This window comes from Hyperolius riggenbachi, chromosome 11 (assembly GCF_040937935.1).
Source record: "Hyperolius riggenbachi isolate aHypRig1 chromosome 11, aHypRig1.pri, whole genome shotgun sequence".
Classification (NCBI taxonomy): Eukaryota; Metazoa; Chordata; class Amphibia; order Anura; family Hyperoliidae; genus Hyperolius; species Hyperolius riggenbachi.
In genome coordinates, this window is record NC_090656.1 from 107,501,818 (window position 1) to 107,528,074 (window position 26,257).

A 26,257-nucleotide genomic window follows, 5' to 3' on the forward strand; every position below is an offset into this window, starting at 1 on the left:
CACGCACCCGGCGAAAAATGGGTATGGCCATGGACCAGAATGTGGGTGTGGTCACGGGTGGAGACAAATTTACATGAACCTAGCAATGGTGGGACATTAGATTAGGACAGTGGTGGCGAACCTTTTGGAAGCCGAGTGCCCAAACTGCAACCCAAAAGTCACTTATCTATCGCAAAGTGGCAACAACAATTTAAACGAAATACTGTACAAACGTTTTAACTCATACATGAACATTATGGAAAATCCAAGTTGAAAATAAACTGTGAAGATAAACAATTTAATCCATCCTACTCCTGAAAAAATGTATTCATTTTTTTTAGAACCTCCCAGTTTTATTTTCTGTTTTAAAAAGCTAAAAAAGTAGATTTAATGCTATTGTCTCATATGATGATGATTCAGCTTTTCCCATAGTCTCACAGTTAGCAATCATGTGACCCCCAACAAGACAAATTCAGCAATAATGAGGCCGACAACAAGACAAATTCAGCAATCGTGAGGCCCCCAACAAATCAGGAGGCCTCCAACAAGACAAATTCAGCAATCTTGAGGCCCCCAAGAAATCATGAGGCCCCCAACAAGACAAATTCAGCAATCATGAGGCCCCCAACAAGACAAATTCAGCAGTCATGAGGCATATAAATAGACAGAATTTCACATAAATAGGCAGAATGCCCCCTTAATATGGTAGACACCTCTCACCTGGCTTCTAAATTCTCCCCTACTGGCTGCTGTGCCTTGCAATACTGTTTTTGGCTGGATTGGGGATGATGTGTGGGCTGAAAGGCCTGGCAGTGATGCTGTGGCCTGGCTGGCGGTGATGCTGTGGCCGGGTTGGCTGGCAGTGATGCTGTGGCCGATGCTGTGGCTGGGTTGGCTGGCAGTGATACTGTGACCTGGCTGGCAGTAATGCTGGGCTGTGCTTGGCTGGTTGAAGTAAATGCTGGCCTGACTGGTGGTGATGCTGTGGCCTTTTTGACAGTGATTCTGGGCTGGTTGGCTGGTAGTGATGCTGGGCTGGCTGGCCTGGTTAGTTTAGGTAGTGACAGGTGCCCCCTAGTTAAGATAGCTCCAGGAGTCCCCCAGTTTAGGTAGTGACAGGAGCATGCCAGTTCAGGTAGTGACAGGAGCCCCCCAGTTCAGACAGTGACCGGAGCCCTCCAGCTCATTTAGTGACAGGAGCCCCCCAGTGTATGTAGTGACAGGTGCCCCCCAGTTCAGGTAGTGACAGGGACCCCCCAGTGTATGTAGTGACAGGAGCCCCCAGTTTAGGTAGAGACAGGAGCCCCCCGGTTTAGGTAGTGAGTGACAGGGACCCCCAGGTTAGGTAGTGAGTGACAGGGACCCGAGGTTAGGTAGTGAGTGACAGGGACCCCCCAGTTTAGGTAGTGAGTGACAGGGACCCCCAGGTTAGGAAGTAAGTGACAGGGACCCCCAGGTTAGGTAGTGAGTGACAGGGACCCCAGGTTAGGTAGTGAGTAACAGGGACCCCCCAGTTTAGGTAGTGAGTGACAGGGACCCCCAGGTTAGGTAGTGAGTGACAGGGACCGCAGGTTAGGTAGTGAGTGACAGGGACCCTCAGGTTACGTAGTGAGTGACAGGCGCCCTCCAGGTTAGGTAGTGAGTGACAGGGACCCCAAAGGTCAGGTAGTGAGTGACAGGCGCCCCCCAGGTTAGGTAGTGACAGGGACCCCCAGTAAAGTAGTGACAGGCGCCCCCCTTACCTTGACAGTCAGTGTCAGACCCGGCCAGGGACATAACTAGGAATCGCCCCCCTCTTCCTGCAGAAATTCTGAGCGGGCCCCCCTGCCCCTCCCCCGGGCCCACTCAGGGCCATTTTGGGGGGCTGGAGGGGTCGCAGCATGAGGGGAGAGCTTGGTAGCACGTCGTATGCAGCGTATGCAGGTGGCGGGGCAGCGGCAGATACAGACACTAGAGGGAGAAACATCCACGCTGGAGCGCACGGAAGGTATGTATCTGCCGCTGCCCTGGCGCCTGCATACACTGCATTCAATGCTGGAGGGGAGCGCAGAGGGGAAAGCCCGAGGTGAGGGGGGGGGGACCGTCCCCCCTCCCCGCCGACTGCTACCAAGTTCGCCCCTCATGCTGCGACCTCTTGAGATCCTAGCCGCAGGGCACCCCTGGAAATAGATTGGGGGCACCCCAGGACATGTTGGAGGCACAGGCTCCCCTAAAATAGGGCTAGCGATGCCCATGCAGAGCACTGTATGTATTCAAACACAGTAGACTAGATTACTCATAAAGCAATTCCGGTTAAGGAATCAATAACGATTTACTTTCAAATATACATTCTTGGTGTATTGTAAGTAGATATTTAAAATAATTTACATATTTCTTAAGTTTAATATTAAGCTATTGGCTATGGCAGTGTCTAGTGAAAAACTGTCATAGTTAATGTGCAAATTTAATTTCATAGTATTTTTATTTCTCAAAAAAAAACAATCATAGTTTGAAAAAAGCAGATGTGAAATTCATTTTCAAGGTACATACTCACCAGGAAGTCCCTGGTGACATTATAGTAAAATTTTGCCGCTGAATTCCAGGTGTTTTGTCTTATAGAAATAGAATTTGTTAATAGTATTGTGCAAAGCCTAAGAATTCCAAAGAGACTTGAATTATTCTTTACACATAATTGTTTTGATTTGATCATAATTGCTATGTTGTGCTTTAAGTTCAATTCTGGTCCCTGTAAATGGATGGGGAATAAGGCTCATGAGACTTTGGTTAAAATTGCCTGTCCTTAATGAAAACAACTGGAATAGCAGTGAAATAACAAGTCATTGTTAGAATGACATGCTCTAGAGTCTAAACATACATGTACCCTCACGGGGGTCATTTAATTTTGCTCAGGGAGTACTTAATATTGTCATATTCAATACATTGTAGCATGTTTTTGAGATAAAAAATTGACTTGATATATAAACATATCTAAAATACTTTAATTTAAAGCATCAAGAAATTTTAAAAAGCAATTATACTATATTATGGATCATTGAGAGGATGTTACCAAAATAAAGTACTTGGCCAATGCAATCATTAATAAAGGCTCACAGGGCATCGGGGGCTTTGATAGCATCCCAGAAGATCTGGGGCACTTCTGGGTAGTGTTGGGCGAACAGTGTTCGCCACTGTTCGGGTTCTGCAGAACATCACCCTGTTCGGGTGATGTTCGAGTTCGGCCGAACACCTGATGGCCGAACTAAGAGCGCATGGCCGAACGTTCCCCGAACGTTCGGCTAGCGCTGTGATTGGCCGAACGGGTCACGTGGTTCGGACCCGAACGCGCTCTGATTGGCCGAACGGTCACGTGGTTCGGGTAAATAAATACCCGAACCACGTCATATCTCCGCCATTTCTCTGTGGGTTTAGCTTTGGGTAGGCAGGCAGGGGGGTTAGCTCTCCAGCCACGCTAGCCAGGGTCCCCCCCAGTCATTGTGTGTCGCGGCTGGGAACAGTAGTACACCGCTCGCTCAGCCACACTATATATAGCATTGTTTACTGCCACTGTGTACCTCGCTCAGCCACACTATATATAGCATTGTGTTTACTGCCACTCTGTGTACACAGCTCAGCCAGACTATATAGCATTGTGTGTACTGCCACTGTGTACCTCGCTCAGCCACACTATATATAGCATTGTTTACTGCCACTCTGTGTACACGGCTCAGCCAGACTATATAGCATTGTGTGTACTGCCACTGTGTACCTCGCTCAGCCAGACTATATAGCATTGTTTACTGCCACTCTGTGTACACCGCTCAGCCAGACTATATAGCATTGTGTGTACTGCCACTGTGTACCTCGCTCAGCCAGACTATATAGCATTGTTTACTGCCACTCTGTGTACACCGCTCAGCCAGACTATATAGCATTGTGTGTACTGCCACTCTGTGTACACCGCTCAGCCAGACTATATAGCATTGTGTGTACTGCCACTCTGTGTACACCGCTCAGCCAGACTATATAGCATTGTGTGTACTGCCACTCTATGTACACCGCTCAGCCAGACTATATAGCATTGTTTACTGCCACTCTGTGTACACCGCTCAGCCAGACTATATAGCATTGTTTACTGCCACTCTGTGTACACCGCTCAGCCAGACTATATAGCATTGTGTGTACTGCCACTCTGTGTACACCGCTCAGCCAGACTATATAGCATTGTGTGTACTGCCACTCTGTGTACACCGCTCAGCCAGACTATATAGCATTGTGTGTACTGCCACTCTGTGTACACCGCTCAGCCAGACTATATAGCATTGTGTGTACTGCCACTCTGTGTACACCACTCAGCCAGACTATATAGCATTGTGTTTACTGCCACTCTGTGTACACCGCTCAGCCAGACTATATAGCATTGTGTGTACTGCCACTCTGTGTACACCGCTCAGCCAGACTATATAGCATTGTGTGTACTGCCACTCTGTGTACACCGCTCAGCCAGACTATATAGCATTGTTTACTGCCACTCTGTGTACACCGCTCAGCCAGACTATATAGCATTGTGTGTACTGCCACTCTGTGTACACGGCTCAGCCACACTATATAGCATTGTGTGTACTGCCACTCTGTGTACACGGCTCAGCCACACTATATAGCATTGTGTGTACTGCCACTCTGTGTACACCGCTCAGCCAGACTATATAGCATTGTTTACTGCCACTCTGTGTCTGCTGGGAACAGTAGTACACCACTCACCCGCCACTGTATAGCATTGTGCTCTGTGTCGCTGCTGGCAATAGTGGCACACCGCTCACCCACCACTGTATAGCATTTCTGTACTGCCACTGTACTGCTGCCAGTCAGCGTGTACTTTAAGGATAAGTGAAATGAGGAAGAAATCCGGTGAAAGAGGGAGGGGCAAGGGAAGAGGTGTTTCCCCTGACGGTTCACGTACAGGCCACAGGGGAGCACCCAAGAAAACCCACTCAATACCGCCCATGTTGTCCAGGACAACAACCCTCACAGATCCAAAAGAACAGGACCAGATAATTACTTGAATGACCTCTCAAGCGTCCAGCAGTGGGTTAAGCAGCACCAGCACATCACGCACGAGGTCCGAGTCCTCAGCCAGTTACAAGGAGCCAGTGGGCACAAAGCTGACACAACCGGCAGCGACACCACGCACACAACTGCCAGATAACCAGTCCGATGAATTACCTCAGGACACAATGGGGTATTCGCAGGAGCTATTCCCAGGCCAACAAACTTCCACCTTTGAAAGGTCAATAGAGGAACAGCCAGAAATGTGCCCGGATTCACAACCATTAACTGTGGGAAATGCACCGGGCACTGAAATACAAGGCGAGTCCGAGGACTTTGAAACCCAAATCCCAGAGCAAGTTGGGCAGGAGAGGTTGCAATTGCAGGAGGTCGGCCGAGAAGCTCTGGAAGACGACGTTGGAGTGAGCTGCGCAGAGGTTGTTCTGGGGAGCTCTACTCCATAGCGGCGGCCCCCCACAATGACATATGACGAGTTTGAGGAGATGGAAGAGGAGGGTATGGACAATGTGGACAGAGACCCAGATTTTGTTTGTGAACGAGAACATCGCCATCGTAGCAGCAGCACAGATGAGTCTGTTGAAGAACCCACTGCTGCACGAGTTCGCCTTGTGCCACAAGGTAGGCGGCGCGCAATTTCAGGCACCACAAGCGTGGAAGTTCAAGTGAGAGGCAAAAGAGGAGCAAACAGAAATCGCCAGCAAGGCAGGTGCTCCAAAGTCTGGGCTTTCTTTAAAGACTGCACTGAGGATGTTACCATGGCGATTTGCAAGGTGTGCAAGACCCGCCTGAGCAGGGGGAAAAGTATTAACAACCTCTCCACCACCAGCATGAGCCGCCACATGCTATCCAAACATCCCACTCTTTGGGCAAAAGCGGCAGGACAGGGTACCAGCAACACTGCCTCCCTTGGGTTCACCAGACTCACCACCAGACCCGCCTCAGCAGCAGCAGTAGCCCAGCCATTGCGTGGTTCACAACATTCACAAACATCAGACGACGCTGACACTGTCACTTTCCGGAGTAGTGCTCTTGAGGTCTCCCAGTCTTCATCAAACACAACAACCAACAGCCCTTCCGTGTGCAGCGCTACAGTTCAGTTGTCTGTGTCGGAGACGTTTGAGCGCAAGAGGAAATTGCAGCAAATGACCCCCGGGCCGTGGCAGTAACAGCCAGCATAGCCAAGCTTCTGGCCTGCGAAATGCTGCCATATCGAGTGGTGGAGACAAACAGCTTCAAGGGCATGATGTCAGTGGCCATCCCACGTTACGTGGTTCCCAGCCGCTACCACTTTGCGTGCTCTGCAGTGCCTGAGTTGCATGAGCACGTGGTCAGCAAAATAACCCGAAGCTTGAAGAATGCCGTTGCCTGCAAGGTTCACCTCACCACTGACACCTGGACGAGTGCGTTCGGCCAGGGTTGATACATCTCCCTTACCGCGCACTGGGTGAACCTTGTGGAGCCTGGCAGCGATTCCTCACCTGCTACGGCGCGGGTGTTGCCCACGCCGCAAACAGCTGCACCGCCGTCCCTCCCACTGGATAACAACAGCAGCACCTACCTCTCTGACTCCTTCTCCTCCAACGCATCTCAAAGCTGTACCTCATCCGGAAACGCTAACCCAGCACCAGCAGCAGTAGGATCGTGGAAGCAGTGCAGCACAGCTGTTGGCATGCGTCAGCAAGCGTTGCTGAAGCTGATCTGCCTTGGGGATAAGCAGCACACAGGGGAGGAAATTTGGAGGGGAATAAAGGAACAGACGGATTTGTGGCTGGCACCGCTGGACCTGAAACCGGGCATGGTTGTGTGTGATAATGGGAGTAATCTCATTCGCGCTTTAAGGTTGGCTAAGCTGACACACATCCCTTGCCTGGCGCACGTGATGAACCTAGTAGTTCAGCGGTTCCTGAGGACATACCCAGGCGTGGCCGATCTTCTGTTGAAGGTGCGTCGAGTGGCCAAACATTGTAGAAATTCCAGTACTGCTTCGGGGGCACTCGCCAAGATGCAGGAGCGCTTCAATCTCCCCCACCATCGCTTGCTGTGTGATGTCCCTACACGCTGGAATTCTACGCTGCACATGCTAGCCCGCTTTTGTGAGCAGAAGAGTGCAGTGGTCCAGTACATGACGGCGCAGTACCGAGGCGCATCCGGACAGCTGCCAAGCTTCTGTGGATCCGATTGGGCCAACATGTTGGACCTCTGCCAAGTCCTCCAAAATTTTGAGCAATCCACGTTGCTTGTGAGCAGTGACAACTCTTCACTCAGCATTACCATACCACTGCTGTGTTTACTGAAGAGGTCAATGTTGAAAATCAAGGAAACAGCTGTCATGATGCAACTGGGGGAATCTGAAGAAGAAAACGATCAGCATGATGGTACCAACATCAGGCCATCCGCCTCAGGAAACGCTGGCCCCAGCAGCTATGATGAAGAAGAGGAGGAGGAACAGCTGGAGTTGGAGCAGGAATTTCATGCCACCACTGACGAGGGCCAGAGCGGTGCACGTTGGACTTCCACAATTCAGCGCGAATGGTCAGCAGAAGCAGACCAGGAGGAAGGTGACAACTATGATGCATCACAACAACTATCACAACGCTCACAAGAGGATGATGAGGATTCTGGTAGGAGTCTGGCACACATGGCTCAATTCATGCTAGACTGCATTGAACGCGACCCACGCATTGTGCGCATTCTGGACAACACCAATTACTGGGTTTATACCCTTCTGGATCCACGGTACAAACACAATGTTCCAAAACTGCTTGAAGAAAGAGTCAGACAGGTCAAAATGGAAGAATACCAGCAGGCCCTTGTGGAGACTTTAGAGAGGAGATTGACATCCTCCCCCTCCTCTAGCCAGTTGTACGCCGACAGACTGACTTCCGCAAACCCAGGACGACCAGGAGGGCAGCAAACAACGCAAGCCGCAGCTAGTGCCCAAAAGGGAATGGTATCAGCAGTGTCCTTGGAGTGGGAAAATTTTCTGACACCCATGCAGCAGCAGCCCACTGAACAGCAAGCGTGCAGATCCACCTCCAACACCGATCGCCTGGAGAAGATGGTCAAGGACTACATGTCAGATGACGTAGCTGTGTCGAACAATCCATCTGCACCCTTCAACTATTGGGTATCGAAGCTAGACACCTGGCACGAACTGGCAATGTACGCAATAGAGGTGCTGGCTTGCCCGAGAGCCAGTGTTATGTCGGAACGCTGTTTCAGTGCTGCCGGAGGCATCGTCACAGATCGGCGTATCCGCCTCTCCACAGAAAATTCAGACCGTCTGACTCAAATTAAAATGAATCAAACCTGGATTGGAAACGACTACGCAACACTCCAGGACCCCAACCAAGTAACATGACCAATGAACATCTGGGATGGTTTAGCGTTTCCGGTCCCTGTTTATTGAACCTCTCATCTGTATTACATTTATGACTGCATGGCGGCAAAAAGCATTGCTGCTATATCCGCACGCTTTTTGTCCTCATGCAAGGCCTGGGTTGTTGTGTCTCAAAAAGCATGGCCTTCTCCTCCTGCGCCTGCTCCTGTTCCATCACGTGTGCTGCTGCTGCTGCTGGGTTAGCGTTGCCGGTCCCTGTTTATGGAACCTCTTATCTTTATTACATTTTGACTGCATGGCGGTACAAAGCATGCTATCCGCACGCTTTTTGTCCTCATGCAAGGCCTGGGTTGTTGTGTCTCAAAAAGCATGGCCTTCTCCTGCGCCTGCTCCTGTTCCATCACGTCTGCTGCTGCTGGGTTAGCGTTGCCGCGTGGTCCCTGTTTATTGAACCACTTATCTTTATTACATTTATGACTGCATGGCGGTACAAAGCATGCTATCCGCACGCTTCTTGTCCTCATGCAAGGCCTGGGTTGTTGTGTCTCACAAAGCCTGGCCTTCTCCTCCTGCGCCTCCTCCTGTTCCATCACGTCTGCTGCTGCTGGGTTAGCATTGCCGCGTGGTCCCTGTTTATTGAACCACTTATCTTTATTACATTTATGACTGCATGGCGGTACAAAGCATGGTATCCGCACGCTTCTTGTCCTCATGCAAGGCCTGGGTTGTTGTGTCTCAAAGCGTGGCCTTCTCCTCCTGCGCCTCCTCCTGTTCCATCACGTGTGCTGCTGCTGCTGCTGGGTTAGCATTGCCGGTCCCTGTTTATGGAACCTCTTATCTTTATTACATTTATGACTGCATGGCGGTACAAAGCATGCTATCCGCACGCTTCTTGTCCTCATGCAAGGCCTGGGTTGTTGTGTCTCACAAAGCGTGGCCTTCTCCTCCTGTGCCTCCTCCTGTTCCATCACGTCTGCTGCTGCTGGGTTAGCGTTGCCGCGTGGTCCCTGTTTATTGAACCACTTATCTTTATTACATTTATGACTGCATGGCGGTACAAAGCATGCTATCCGCACGCTTCTTGTCCTCATGCAAGGCCTGGGTTGTTGTGTCTCACAAAGCCTGGCCTTCTCCTCCTGCGCCTCCTCCTGTTCCATCACGTCTGCTGCTGCTGGGTTAGCATTGCCGCGTGGTCCCTGTTTATTGAACCACTTATCTTTATTACATTTATGACTGCATGGCGGTACAAAGCATGGTATCCGCACGCTTCTTGTCCTCATGCAAGGCCTGGGTTGTTGTGTCTCAAAGCGTGGCCTTCTCCTCCTGCGCTTCCTCCTGTTCCATCACGTGTGCTGCTGCTGCTGCTGGGTTAGCATTGCCGGTCCCTGTTTATGGAACCTCTTATCTTTATTACATTTATGACTGCATGGCGGTACAAAGCATGCTATCCGCACGCTTCTTGTCCTCATGCAAGGCCTGGGTTGTTGTGTCTCACAAAGCGTGGCCTTCTCCTCCTGTGCCTCCTCCTGTTCCATCACGTCTGCTGCTGCTGGGTTAGCGTTGCCGCGTGGTCCCTGTTTATTGAATCACTTATCTTTATTACATTTATGACTGCATGGCGGTACAAAGCATGGTATCCGCACGCTTCTTGTCCTCATGCAAGGCCTGGGTTGTTGTGTCTCAAAGCGTGGCCTTCTCCTCCTGCGCCTCCTCCTGTTCCATCACGTGTGCTGCTACTGGTGCTGGGTTAGTGTTACCGGTCCCTTTTCCTGGAACCTCTTCTCTGTATTACATTTATGACTGCATGGCGAAAAAAAGCATGTTACCTGTGCAAAGAAACATGACATTTTCCACATTTAAAAGACAGTTTTTCCTTTGAAACTTTACAATCAATTTTCTCAAAAACTATAAGCTATTTTTCAAATATTTTTTTCCCTCTTGTACCCACTCCCAAGGTGCACATACCCTGCTAATTTGGGGTATGTAGCATGTAAGGAAGCTTTACAAAGCACGAAAGTTCGGGTCCCCATTGACTTCCATTATGTTCGGAGTTCGGCGCGAACACCCGAACATCGCGGCGATGTTCGGCGAACTTTCGCGAACCCGAACATCTAGGTGTTCGCCCAACACTACTTCTGGGCACCAATGAAGGGCAATGGCAGGTTGTGGGTATGGCCACATCTTACAGTATGTCACAATAATAATGAAATAAAGCTAGATGTACCCCACATAACAAATATGCAGCATATCTCCCACACAACAGCCATAACCACATAACAAGATATCTCACACATAGCAATTAAGAAACAAATCCATCATTTAGCAATTAGGCATTATATCCACTACATAGTAATTAGGTAGGATATAACCCACAAAGAAATTAAGCAGCATATCCATCACATAGCAATAAGACTGCATACAGATCTATTAAGCAATTAGGCAGCATATACTTTCACTCAGGGGCGCCTCTAGGCATAGGCAGTACAGGCCATTTCCTGGAGTGCCATTGGTCCTGGGGGGCGCCATGTTGCTGGATTAAGCCACACCCCCAAATTAAGCCCCACCCCAGACTAAGCCCCACCCCGTGGGTGTTCTATAACTTGCTACTGCTGCATCTACTTAGCATAAGTTGCAGGCAGCTGCCACCTCTGTGCCTTGTGCTTTCTTCTTTCCCCTTTTTTGCCTCCTTCTGTCTCTTTTGTGCCTCCTTCAGTCCCTTGTGCCATGTCTGGCCCCCTGTTTGTCCTTCTGTCTCCCTTTTTGCCTTCTTCTGTCTCCATGTGCTACCTCTGCCCCCTGTTCCTTCTTCAGTCCCACTCTTCCTCCTTCTGTCCTCCTGTGCCCCCTGTTCCTTCTTCAGTCCCAATGTGCCTTCCTCTGCCGCCCCTGTGCCTCCTTCTGTGCCCCTTTGTGCCGCAATCTGTCTCCCTGTGGCTCCTCTTTCTGTCCCTTCTGCCTCCTTCTGTCACCCAGTGCCTCCTTACATCCCCCTCTGCTATCTTCTGTCCCCCTTTTGTGTCTCCTTCTGTCCCCCTTTGTGCATACCTTTGTCCCCCTTTGTGCCTCCTACTGCCTCCCTGTGCTTTTTTCTGTCCCCCATTGTGCCTCCTTCTGTCCCCGTGTGCCTCCTTCAGTCCCCCTGTGCCTCCTTCTGGCCCTCTTGCCTTCTTCTGTCCCCCTGTACCTCCCGTTGACCCTCTTTGTACCTCCTTCTGTCCTCGTGTGCCTTCTTCTGTCCTCCTTAGTGTCTCATTCTGCCCCCCATTGTGCCTCTTTTTGTCCTCCATTGTGCCTCATTCTGTCCCCCTGTATGCCTCCTTCTGTCCCCTCATGCCTCCTTCTGTCCTCCTTTGTGAGTTCTTCTGAGCCTCGTGTCTCCTTCTATTCCCCTGTGCCTCCCTATGTCCCCCTGTGTGCCTTCTTCCTTACTTGTATTTTCTTTCTTACATGTATTTTCTGGTGAAACGCTGCTGAAAATAGTGTAATTTCTGGTGAAACGCTGCCACATTACAATTATTTTCTGGTGAAACATTGCCACATTAGGGTTATTTTCTGGTGAAACGCTGCCGCACTACGATTATTTTCATGGGAGCACCATGGGGGAAGAGGGGCCCCACAAATTTTCTCACCTTGAGTGACAAAATGGCTAGAGGCGCCCCTGCTTCCTCTGCAGTTATGCAGCATATACCTCACATACCAATTAGGTGGTGACACATGAGCCACTTAACAAGTAGACACCATATTTCCCATATAGCAATTCGCATCATATCCTTCACACTTGAAATAGGCAGCAGGTCAAATAAGCAGTTAGAAAAAAAACCCATTAGTTTCAGTGGATAGTGCTGGCTGGACATCAACATTTTGCTTTCGCAAACGCATTCACAAATTTACTGCAAAAGTTTGCGAACTGACCATATGTAGTGAGCTACATAGACTTTAACGGGCAGGTGAACTTAAAAACTTTCAGGGCATCTCTGCAATAGAGACGGTTCACCAGCGAACGGTTCCCAGCAAACTTCCGGGATTCGCGAACGCGGAGAATCGCAAACTTTTCCGGAAGTTCGGTTCTCCCCCATAGTGCATCATGAGGGTCAACTTTGCCCCTCTCACCACAGTCAGCAGGCACATTATAGCCAATTATAAAAGGTAGACAGCATCAGGCTTTTCACTCACTCGTTTGTAGGGATGATCGGAAAGAGCAAATTCCATTCCGCCGGAATTTGCGGATTCTGCCAGCCCTTAATTCCGGCGGAAAAATTAAAGTAGGCGCAAATAGAACCTTGTTTATGCTATATGGTAGCCCATAGAACCAGTGGAGGCGCTACACTGGGGCTTACCCAGGCTTCAGCCCCAGCTGAAAAGCTGTCAGCCCCTCCGCAGGGTTGCCAAGCAGCAGGAGGGGTGGAAGCGGAGAGAAGAGGAAGCCGTGTGGACAGCGGCGGAGAAGGGGGGCCATCTCCCCCCTTCCCTCACCTTGGGGCTCCCACTCTCTGCCTCGCTCCCCCCTCAGATATCAGCGGCTGGCGTCAGAAGACTTTCTCTTTTCCCAGCGCGGCTGATCTGTGCGCCGCTCTGGTCTAGTCTAGACCAGAGTAGCGGCGCACAGATCGATCTCTCTCTCCTACGCTGGGAAGAGAGGAAGTCTTCTGGCACCAGCCGCTGATATCTGAGGGGGGAGCGAGGAAGAGAGTGGGAGCCCCAAGGTGAGGGAAGGGGGGGGAGACGGCCCCCCTTCTTCGCTGCTGTCCACACGGCTTCCTCTTCTCTCCACTTCCACCCCTCCTGGGGACATCTATATACCTGGTTACACATGGTAAGTCCTACCTACCTATACTGGGGACAGCTATACTCCTGGCTACATATACTGGGCACATATACCCCTGGCTACATATACTGGGCACATATACACCCTGGCTACATATACTGGGCACATATACCCCTGGCTACATATACTGGGCACATATACCCCTGGCTACATATACTGGGCACATATACCCCTGGCTACATATACTGGGACATATACCCCTGGCTACATATACTGGGCACACATACCCCTGGCTACATATGCTGGGCACACATACCCCTGGCTACATATACTGGGCACACATACCCCTGGCTACATATACTGGGGACATCTATATCATTACATGCATTTACTGGGGAAACGCTGTCTGTCATTATGTGCATTAACTGGTGAAATGCTGTCTCATTACATGCATTTACTGGTGAAAGGCTTTCTGTCATTGGGCTCTATTCACTAAGAGGCAAAATTACCGCAACATTTTACCGCCAAATTTCTGCCAGTGGTAATCTCCGCATTTTTTCTGCATTCACTGAAATGTTCCGCATGTTTTCTGCATGCGGTAAAAATAGTGCAGAACCAGCCACTAAACGTGCGGTAAACATGCGGTAAACATGCAGTAAAAAGGTCGCATGAAAAATAGTTTAAAAAAAAATTTCAAAGTCCACCAAGCACAGCACTTAAGCCTCCAGACGTCATTAAAATCAATGGGATGCAAAATATATCACCTACTACATGTAGGTGATAAAAAATCGGTAATTAACACTGAAATAATGCGTCTGAAATATTTTGTGAATGTGGGTTTTTTGGCGAAAATACCGACTTTTGCGGAACTTTTTCCGCATTACTACCGCACATTTACCGCACATTTACCGCATGCGGAAACAACATGCGGAAAATTTTGTGAATCTCAACATGGCGATGTTTTGGTCGCAAATTTCCCACACTGACTTTACCGCATGCGGGAAGTCATTGAGAATAGAGCCCATTATGTGCATTAACTGGTGAAACGCTGTCTCATTACATGCATTTACTGGTGAAAGGCTGTCTGTCATTATGTGCATTAACTGGTGAAACACTGTCTCATTACATGCATTTACTGGTGAAAGACTGTCTGTCATTATGTGCATTAACTGATGAAACACTGTCTCTCATTACATGCATTTTGTGGTGAAACGCTGTCTCTCATTACATGCATTTACTGGTGAAAGGCTGTCTCTTATGTGCATTTAGTGGGGAACGCTGTCTCTCATTACATGCATTTACTATTGAAAGGTTGTCTCTCATTACATGCATTTATTGGGGAAACGCTGTCTGTCATTATGTGCATTAACTGGTGAAACGCTGTCTCTCATTACGTGCATTTACTGGTGAAAGGCTGTCTCTTATGTGCATTTAGTGGTGAAAGGCTGCCTCTCATTACGTGTATTTACTGGTTAAAGGCTGTCTCTTATGTGCATTTAGTGGTGAAACGCTGTCTCTCATTACATGCATTTACTGGTGAAAGGCTGCCTCTCATGACATGCATTTACTGGTGAAAGGCTGTCTCTCATTACATGCATTTACTGGGGAAATAATGCGTCTGAAATTTTTTGTGAATGTGGGTTTTTGGCGAAAATACCGACTTTTGCGGAACTTTTTCCACATTACTACCGCACATTTACTGCATACGGAAACAACATGTGGAAAATTTTGTGAATCTCAACATGGCGATGTTTTGGTCGCAAATTTCCCACACTGACTTTACCGCATGCAGGAAGTCATTGAGAATAGAGCCCATTATGTGCATTAACTGGTGAAACGCTGTCTCATTACATGCATTTACTGGTGAAAGGCTGTCTGTCATTATGTGCATTAACTGGTGAAACACTGTCTCTCATTACATGCATTTTGTGGTGAAACGCTGTCTCTCATTACATGCATTTACTGGTGAAAGGCTGTCTCTTATGTGCATTTAGTGGGGAAACGCTGTCTCTCATTACATGCATTTACTATTGAAAGGCTGTCTCTCATTACATGCATTTTACTGGGGAAACGCTGTCTGTCATTATGTGCATTAACTGGTGAAACGCTGTCTCTCATTACGTGCATTTACTGGTGAAAGGCTGTCTCTTATGTGCATTTAGTGGTGAAAGGCTGTCTCTCATTACGTGCATTTACTGGTTAAAGGCTGTCTCTTATGTGCATTTAGTGGTGAAACGCTGTCTCTCATTACATGCATTTACTGGTGAAAGGCTGTCTCTCATTACATGCATTTACTGGGGAAATGCTGTCTGTCATTATGTGCATTAACAGGTGAAAAGCTGTCTCTCATTATGTGCATTTACTGGTAAAAGGCTGTCTCTTATGTGCATTTAGTGGTAAAAAGCTGTCTCTCATTACGTGCATTTACTGGTTAAAGGCTGTCTCTTATGTACATTTAGTGGTGACAGGCTGTCTTTCATTACATGCATTTACTAGGGAAAGGCTATCTCCTATGTGCATTTAGTGGGGAAACGCTGTCTCTCATTACGTGCATTTACTGGTGAAAAGCTGTCTCTTATGTGCATTTACTGGGGAAAGGCTGTCTCTCATTACATGTGTTTACTGGTGAAAGGCTGTCTCTCATTACATGCATTTACTGGGGAAAGGCTGTCTCTTATGTGCATTTAGTGGGGAAACGCTGTCTCTCATTACGTGCATTTAGTGGGGAAACGCTGTCTCTCATTACATGCATTTACTATTGAAAGGCTGTCTCTCATTACATGCATTTACCGGTGAAAGGCTGTCTGTCATTACGTGCATTTACTATTGAAAGGCTGTCTGTCATTACGTGCATTTACTTCATTTTTTTTATGTAACTACATTAGCTGATACAACTACATTACAGTTAGCCCCGCCCCCATGATGTCATGACCACGCCCACTCATGTCGCCGCGGCAAGTTCCCCCCATTGAGCCCCGCCAGCCAGCCATTGTGCCCCTTTTGAGCCCCCCAAAATTCTGAAGCTGGAGCCGCCGCTGCAAAGAACCTATTGACTGTTCCCTTAGTCCTTTTTCTTCTCCCTTCCTCCTCCTTCCTCCTCCTCCTCCTCCTCCAGAGGAGGAGGGTCTTGTCTTCCAGGGAATTGTAGGATTTCAAAAGCCAGCTTACATACATTGGCCAGATATCAAACCCAGGTCTAGTGCTTGGTAGGCAGCTCTCCTCACCGCTATACTACCACCAACACTACATGCTGAAGCCAGCCTAGCATGTACCATTATGATATATCCAAGAGAAAAATGAGCTTGATTAGGGATTTGTAGCATGTCAAATGCCAACTCACATACATTGGCCAGGAATCGAACCCAGGCCTACCACTTGGTAGGCTGCTATCCTAACCATTATACCACCAACACAACACACTACAATGCTACATGCTGAAGCCAGCCTAGCATGTACCATTATGATATATCCAAGAGAAAAATTAGCTTGCTTAGGGATTTGTAGGATGTCAAAAGTGTATATAGTCAGATCCCCCTGTATATAGACAGTGTATATAGTCAAAAACCCCTGTATATAGTCAGTGTATATAGTCAGATCCCCCCTGTATATAGGCAATGTATATAGTCAGAAACCCCCTGTATATAGTCAGTGTATATAGTCAGATCCCCCCTGTATATAGGCAGTGTATATAGTCAGAACCCCCCTGTATTTAGTCAGTGTATATAATCAGATCCCCTACATATATAGGCAGTGTTTATAGTCAATTCCCCCCTGTAAATAGGAAGTATATATAATATAGCCAGGTCCCCCATCCCCCCACCCCCCACCGCTTTACCTTCTCAAGCTCCTTAAACTACTACCAGTCCCCTCCTCTAGGAAACTCCAGATGACCTGATTCCCCTTTGCTGGATAGATTGCCCGGCCAGATTCTATCACACCGCAGATCAACTGTAACTTCGTTGCCTAGTAACCCCAGCCGCATACAGTAAGTGACATCTGTCTACATCCTGTATGTGGCTGCTGGCATTACTAAGCAACGCTCGCTACTTTTTTCATTGCCAGTTGCTGCAGATCTGAGGGTTGATTCCTGCTCCGCAGCACAAGGGGATCTGACAGTCATCCGGACTTCAGAAAGGAGGGGGCCGGGAGCAGCCTGGGGAGCCTGAGCAGGTAAAGCGGCTGCTCTACAGCCACTGCTGAAGCTGTAGGGGGCCTGATTGACACTCTCCCCTGGACGCTGAGATGCGGAGTGCTGCTTCCCCAGTGGGGGGGGGGGATTCTGGGCAGCTGTAACCCCCCTGCGTGCGCCAGTGTGCAGGGTCAAGTGAAGGTTTCTTCAGCAGGGAAGCACAGTGGCCTGTATAAATACGGATGGGAAGATTCCGGTGGAGAAGGAGAGGTTGAACGAGAGGGAGGACAGGGGCCAGATCAGAAAAATATGGGTGGACAGAATCAGATGGAATCAGATCTAGGGGGCAGAAAGTGGCAGGTGAAGTTGCCAGCACCTGGTTGACTTCCTCCACCATGACAGGCGTGAAGGAGGTAAGGGAGGTAAGAGGCAGGAATAGGGTGGGGTGAGGAGGAGGGGGCGATGGAGTGGAGGAGAGAAATATCCCTCCGGATGGTTGTAATTTTGTTGATAAAGTAGTTTTACGGGTCAGTGGCTGAGAGGGTGGAGGTTTGGGGGGGGGGGGGGGGGGGTTAAGTAGGGCATTGAAGGTGGCAAAAAGACGACATGCGTTGGAGGTTTGGGTAGTGATCAAGCAAGTTAAGTATTTCTGTTTGCTATCAGCAAGGGTAGTATGGTACGTCTGCAACTTGGTCTTGTATCCCAGGAAATCATGGTTGTGCCGGGATTTCCTCAATTTGCGTTCTGTAGCTCGTGTCTCTTTGTGCATTTTTTTTTGTGAGGGCAGTGTTCCAAGGTTGGGAGTTGGGGAGACAGTTGGCTCGAAAGGTCAGGGGAGCAGCATTATCTAAGTCTGCTAAGAGGTTTACGATTGTATTGAGCTGCCACTTGGTTGGGCAGGTTAGGCTGGCGAGGAAGGAGGAGAGAGAGTGAAGGGGTGTGGTTAGTACATTCGGGTCAAGGTTGCACAGATCTCTCTGCTACCGTCGAGGTCAGGGAGGAATATTAGATTGATTTAAATATTTTTATTAAAAACAATGTTTTTTGAGTGCATTTATTAGAATTTGAATGCGTGAATTTTATTTCCCAGTATTTTAGCAGGGACAGCAATACTATTCCAGGAAAAGAAAGCACATATAAAAGTATATAAATACTTGTTCTACTTACATAACACACAGTATGTATTGTACTGTCTCCCTTTTGATTTCAGTGAATTCCATATAGTAAATAAAAAAAAACTGTTCCAGGCAATTTCCATCTTTACTGCATCTGACTGAAGCCAATCCTGATGTAATTTCCTTCCTTACTCTTTTTTTTATTCTGCCTGAAATAATTTATTCATTGCCAGACCTCCTTCCCACTGAGCTCTGCACTAAACACTGCATAGTGTCATACCCAGTTTGCTTTGTAAACACAGGTGAGCAATGCATAGATCGTATTTCCGCAACTTCTGCAGAGGGGAGAAGTGCATTTTCCTTCTCAGCCTCGTGTCAAACTAAACTGCCCTCAGCCACTCTGTGAGGAGCAGGAATGTGGGAGGGGAGATAACAAGCTTCCCTCTCCCTGGGAATGTACCAGAATAGAGCTAGGCTGACTAAGATAAGATTCATAACAGCAGAAACATTTATGATTATATTGGAATGCTTGGAATGCAGACTGCATGTAGACTACATAAAAAACACAGAGCAGTGGGTAAATGGAATTTGAATTTATGGCTGGCATTGGCAATCCCGCTTTAATGTACATTGCAACTCAACAAACAGTAACCGTGATCTGAGATAGCCGATATGAAAATTATTGTTTAAGAGAATACGTTACAAACTCTACATTGGGAAGTCCCTGCTGACATGACATTTAAGTTCTACTGTTGAATAATAGAAGGCTTTGTATTATTGAAATAGAATGTGTTAATAGTATTGTGCAAAGCATGAGACGTCCAAGGAGACAAGAGTTATTGTTTACACGTTATTGTTTTGTTTTTATCATAATTGCCATGTTGTGTTTTAAGTTCCATTCTGGTCTCTATAAATGAATGGGCAATTAGGCTTGTGAGTCTTCTGTTAAAATGACATGTCCCTGAGGGAAGTAACTGAAATAGCTGTGAAATCACAGCTAGGTTATACAAAAAGGTTATAAAAGTGGCTGAAATTTTGAATCCGACTAACATGGTACAATACTCTACTTCTACTAAAAGTGGCTGAGGAATGCATGAGCATTCTAAATCTAAATCTAAATTCTAAATCTAAATTCTAGTCTAAATTTAAAGCAAAAGCATGCATTAAAAGTGTATAGGAGGTTGATTTGAGTCCTATCAGCAGAGATAATGGCTATCATTCATAAAGCATTTCCGCATGCGGAAATGCTGAAAACAGCTCACTTTACCGACCTCTTAGCAAAGTCTCCATTCATAAAGGCTCTTTCCACATGCGAAGCTGACATTTCCGAGCAGAGCAATACATCACCGCCTTGTGCGGTGATTATTATAAAAAATGTAACAAACTGTCAATTCATAAAGATTACCGCAAGCGGTATGAGGACGGGGAATACACAGACCTCCCAGGCAGCTGCAGTAGAGCGGAACACGGAGAAATGTATCAATTCCGCAGCTTCTCCTGTTTCCGCAAGCCTGCCGCCTGCCTACCGCCAGCCTAGTTCAGGTAATCTCTGCACGCCTATCGCAACTGTATTCATTTTTATGAATGCCTACCCAGAAGTCTAAAATACCGCCAGCGGGGTTTTCCCGCATACATTAAAAAGAATCCAATAAAAAAGCATAAATAGTTACCTTAGTGTCTGAACTTTTTTTTAATATGCATGGCAAGAGGGTATATTACTATTATTTTTAAAATTATTAGCTTGTAAATAGTGATGGATGCAAAATTGAAAAAAATGCACCTTTATTTCCTAATAAAATATTGGTGCTATACATTGTATTTAGGGACATAATTTAAACAGTGTTATAACCGGGACAAATGGACAAATTAAATGCTTGGGTTTTAATTTTGGTAGCATGTATTATTTTAAAGCCGAAATCTGAGAAATAAGGAATATTTGTAGTTTTCAAAGTTCGCCTCCCTATTGAAGTCTATTGCGGTTCGCAAAGTTCGCGCGAACCCAAACTTTTGCGGAAGTTCGCGTTCGAGGTTCGCGAACCTAAAATCGGAGGTTCGAGCCATCTCTATAGGTAGTATAGTTGCCCCAGTATAGTTAGCTAGTATAGTTGCCCCAGTATAGATAGTATAGTTGCCCCCAGTATAGTTGCTCCCAGTGTCTGCTCCCCCTGCAGCCACTGCTCGTGTTACCGCCGGCCCACTCTCCTTTATGCGTGCTCTGTCATAGCAGTGAGTCCTGCGGCTACTGTGAAGAGGCCCTTACCAGTGACTGCAAGTTTACTGTGGCTGCAATTGCCTGAAAGAGCAGCAGCATAGCATGTTAGAAGAACTTTGCACAACAGATGCATGCAGGAGAAAGGATCACTCATGTATTTATTTACTAACCTTTCAGCAACCCCACTGTGCTAATATAATAGAAACTGTACCATTCTTTTATCAGGTGTTGAAAATGAGTAACAAGGCATTTTGCCATGTGACCCCCCAGCAAAACTTTGAAAGGGCCCTCAAGGTTCACACCCCTTCCCTTGGTGACCTTATGGACTTGGGGGCCTATCTTACATGGGTCATGAAACAATTGTGGCAATCAATATCTTCACACACATAACAAGTGTAGCCACAAAAACACCTGATTGGGAGCATGTTCCCCTGTATTGGAGGATGGAAAGGTTAGTAGCAGGCACATGCAGGAGGGGGGACTCCCCCCCTTTAAAACATCCATTAAAAGGTCCCTTTGGCTGTCAAAAATAAGCCCCACCCCAGTCACAATAATCTCCGCCCACCACCCGCAGGAAGCTCTTACCCAATCTGGGACACTTTGAAGTAAAGAAGTCCCATAGAGGATTCCTAGTGTAACCATCCCTGCAGCTGTGTGGGAGAAGGTAAGATGGTGTCTCCCTGACAGCAGTGATCTCTCCCCTTCCCCAGCATTCACAGTGACCTCTCCCTTAACCCTGCACCCACAGTGACCTCTCCATTCACCTAGGACCCATACTGACCTCTCCCTCCCCAGCATTAGCACTGCAGTGATCCGGCCTCCCCAAGCACCCACAGTGACCTCTCCTTCCCCCAATGGCACCCTTCTTGTCCCCAGCAGCACCCATAGTGACCTCCCTTAGCCCCTAAACTGACCTCTCCCTCAACTAGCACCCCCAGTGACCTCTCCCTTCCCCAGCACCCCCAATTACATCCCCTTCCTGCAGCACCCACACTGACATCTTCTGATCTCTACTTCTCCCAACATCCACCCACACCCCTTTCACCCATAATTGGCACCCAGTACTCACATGACAACAAGTACCTGCACGCATCCATAACATTGCACCCAGTACTCACACCGGCATACAGCCTCCACATGGCACCCACTATCTGCACCAAGCACCCATTTAACCAGTACCCACACCCAAAGTACCTGCATTTAAAACCCATGTGACATCCAATGCCCACCCATAACCAGCACCTAGTACAGGTACAGCACCAAGTATTCGCACCCATGTAACACACAGTACCTGCACCCAGCACCCACATGAGATCCAGTACATGCACCCAGATCTCACATGGCACTAAATACTTGCAATAAACACCTGCATGACACTTGATACCCACTCAAAGCCACAACACACATGACACCCTGTACCTGCACCCAGAACCTACATGGCACCCAGCATCTGCATTCAGCACACACATGACAACCAATACCCCCTAGCTAGAAATGAGGAGTGGGGATCGTGCGGCCACCGGCGACAGGTCCGACTGACTCCACACCATTGAATGCAGCCAGCGCTTCTGCGACTGAATGTATGTGTCAAGTGGAGGGGCTGCAGGGCAAGGGGACTGGGGGGGGGGAGGTCCCCCACCACTTGTAGGTACTACTGTGCATTTTTCTTGGGGGGGGGGAGGGGTGGAAGCAAGGCCCCTTTTTTTATTTGAGCTACCCCCCACTTAAGGACCTGGTTAGTAGTAAAAGGCCCCCAACAGCTCTGGGCCCATCTGCGATTGCAGGGAATGCTCCCCTATAGTTACACCACTGGCACATTTTATAAAGGTTTATTGTGTGAGTTACACTATTTGCACAATGCCTGTTATGCAGTTTTTAGAGTTGTTCTGAACACCTAAATTCTGATTTTGTCAAAATTTGGCAAATACCAAATTTTGTATTACGATTTTTGTGTTCCGAAGGCATTTTCTATTGAAGTCAATGGCGCCGAATTCTGCAGTTAATAGCAAAGTCCCTGTACATGCTATCCTCACCAAATTTGCCACCTATGTTAGGGCGATCAGTAGGAACATGGTAAAAAAAAAAATTGTAGAAAGACTGTGTAGTTTTTGAGAAAATGAATTTTAAAGTTTCATAGGAAAAATGTTTTTAAAATTGGGTAAAATTACTTTGCTGTGGTACACTGTATCGGATTCTGAGTTATGAGTTGTGTATACATTTCATGAGAACAGTCCCTCCTCCCCAGCCTCTTTAATCCCTTGTCCCCCATGCAGGCTGGGATAGCCAGAATTCAGAGGCTCTACACCCTGACCTGTACCAGCCTGCATCGTCTATGGTATGGGGGCTATGGAAGAGAATGGCAGTCAAGCCACCCCCTCTCCCCTAGAGCCCTTGTATAATCCATGGACTCATGGCTCTTCCCACCTCTGGTGTCCAGCAGGAGGTGGGGGCCTTCAATGCCAGGGGGTTCACCCAAGGGTCCCCTTTAACAAGAGGACCACCAGATTTCCAACCCCTCCACAGGTGTAATGAGTATAGGGGCACTGCAGTATACCTTACCCTTGCCGGGAGTTTGTTGAGTTAAGCATTTGCCCAGGGCCTCCTTAGAGGACACTGGCATAGTGGCATTGGATCACTTTTGAGGATACTGCCATGGGAGTAACGAAAGGAACATATTTATGGTTAATTTAACAATAAAAGACTTTATTTGTGGTTATGTTTTCATTTCTTTTTTTAACGAATAACCGTGGAAATTGGCGCTGTTGACTTCAGTGGAAAAATGGAACACGGAACTCGGAAACCGAGCAATTACCGATTTTCATGTTTGTACTCAGAACTGCCAAATTCCAAAGCGAAAATTGGAACTCAGAACTGTTCCAATTCCGAGAGCTCAACCCTAGTAGTTTGCATAAACTCCAGGAAGATTTGCATGCACTATATGTTCACATACGTTTTACCATTGTTTTGTGAAATGTATATCTGGTGGGTGTTTTTTTTTAACATTTACATTTTTACAAGCTTTGACACGAGGAGCAGTAAAGTATGGTAATGTATTTATACAGAACCTTATACAGAACCTAAAGCAGGTCACTGGGATTGTATTGTATGCCCAGTATTTGTCCCCATTCACAATATGTTGAGGCCACACTTGCTGTTTGTGGTATAAAAACAACTGGCCTGGCATTCACCAAGCTTGGTACCTACCCAGAACCTTTATTTCTTCTGGGTGCAGATATCAGTTGACAGCATGGATTAATATCACTTTGGTAATAGAGATGGCCCGAACCTCCTATTTTCGGTTCGTGAACTTCCGCGAAAGTTCGGTTCGCGCAAGCGTTCGCAAACTGCAATAGACTTCAATTAGAGACCGGGCTGTGGTAGCTCAATGATATAACAACAATGACTGTCAGGTAGGTATATGCAGTGATGGGTATTACAATGTGCACCTGTCACACACAGACAGGCAGTGGACAGGCACAGTGACACTGCGTGCACTCACGTAGGTGCACAGTGAACAACAGGTAGGTATATGCAGTGATGAGGTGGGTGCACTCAACACAACAGGTAGGTATATGCAGTGATGAGGTGGATGCACTCAACACAACAGGTAGGAATATGCAGTGATGAGGTGGGTGCACTCAACACAACAGGTAGGTATATGCAGTGATGAGGTGGGTGCACTCAACACAACAGGTAGGTATATGCAGTGATGAGTATTACAATGTTCACCTGTCACACACACAGACAGATACCGGACAGGCAGAGTGACTCTGCGTGCACACACGTAGGTAGGGGGGTGCACTGTGAACAACAGGTAGGTAGGTAGGTTTATGCAGTAATGGGTATTACAATGTGCACCTGTCACACACACAGGTAGTCACTGAATGTGCTGGGCCTGGCAGTGGCACACACACAGTATGAATTATCAAGGCTGTCTAGGCAACACAAGTGTCAGTGGGACACACACACACACACACAAAAAATGGATCACAAGAACAAGATTAGCTCTCAAAAGAGCTGTTGTGGGGTGCTTTTTTAGCAATAAGAATCAGCAATGAGCAAGCTAAGAAGCAAGCTAAACTTTCCCTATGAGAGAGTCTGCAGCAGCTTTCCCTTCTCTCACTATTGCAGGCACACCAGTATGATGGCCGGCGCTGCCTGCCTTTTATAAGGAAGGGGGGGGGAAATGGCTCCAGGAGGGAGTGTTGCCTGATTGGCTACAATGTGCCTGCTGACTGTGATGTAGAGGGTCAAAGTTGACCCTAATAGTGCATTATGGGGGCGAACCGAACTTCCGAAAAACCACCAAAGTTCGCCGGGAGCCGTTCGCCGGCAAACCGCTCGGGCCATCTCTATTTGGTAATAATAAGAACAGTTTTACTAGAATTTCCATTTAAAAAAGGTAATGCTTTTAAGCCACACCTTATTCCTCTTACCAGTTGATCCCAGGAAGTATCTTTCTGAAACGGATCCATAAGCACCAGGGCTGGATTTGAGGTTGCTGATCACAAATGGCTGTAAGGCAACGTTAACATTGTTCCATGGCCAGTGCTGAGCACTGAGAGTTGCTCCTCCGTACCACGATATATTTGTCATTGAAAAACAATCCTAAAACATAAGACGTGAATAGTATACAATTTATTTATTTAAAAATATATGTATTTTTTTCAGAGTTTTTAGAACCTTCATAGAGATGACTAGACAATGTATGGTTTCTTCATGTGACACTTCCACTTGCAACAATCACTTGAGGAGGATCTTGCAATATTGGTCTACCTTCAGGCTACTTCTCATTACTAAATCCTGAACCTAACAGTTTGTTGTAGATTTTCTAATGGGAAATGTTTGACCCGCCTCTCTTGAGTAACAAAGGTGAATCATTGCTGGGTGAGCATTAGTTATGGTCGGAAATACCCATTTCCGAATCTGTGGAAAATTCTGATTTCCAATTTTTAATTTTTCCGATTTCCAATTTCCTGATTTCTGTTTTCTGATTTTCGAGAACTTTATTAGTAATTTTTGCATCAGAGGATACATATAATGTGAAACAAAAAAATAGGAAAAAGGAAATTGGAAAAGCGAAAAATCTTGTCTTGTGATTGGTCTATAATAAAAATGTTGCTGAAAAATTTGTCATTATCTGATTGGTCCAATGCTTCCAAGTTCTGTGATTAGGCTAAAATTACAGAGTTGCGGTAGACCAGATTTCCACAGAATTCTGATTTATGATTTCTGAATTCTGATTTCCGTTTTTCAAATTACGATTGGAAATGCAGATTTCCAATCGGAAATGTGGAAATGTAATTCTGCGGAATCCGAATGAGCATCTGTAGGGAACATACCACTACTCTAATAAATAAGAAGTAGGGAAGAAATAGAGTCCCTCTCTGGTCAAAATCTGGCCCAAAGCACTGTCTGCGTGGAGTTTGTATGTTTTCTCTGTGTTTGCATGGGCTTTCTCCAGACATGCTGAATTCCACCAACATCCTAACGACAAAACTGACAAGTTCATTTTTCTCCCCCGTTACCCCTCCACCAAAAAGTGCCTTTATCTATGATATGGACATATGACTAAGGTAGAGATTAGATTGTGAGCTCTTCTGAGGGCCAGTTGTCGACTTTCTATATAATCTGTAGAAATACTGAGGAAGATGTCACAGTGCTGTATACATAA

General features: G+C 47.2%; 1 protein-coding gene across 1 annotated transcript in view; it reads right to left on the reverse strand.

Annotated features, from left to right (window-relative positions):
- LOC137538847 (SITS-binding protein-like) overlaps nt 1-26,257 on the reverse strand; it is a 187,907-nt gene that overhangs the window by 97,865 nt on the left and 63,785 nt on the right. The window contains exon 2 of the mRNA XM_068261220.1: nt 25,020-25,191. Within this exon, the coding sequence (XP_068117321.1) occupies nt 25,020-25,191 (172 nt within the window). The remainder of the gene's footprint in view (nt 1-25,019; nt 25,192-26,257) is intronic.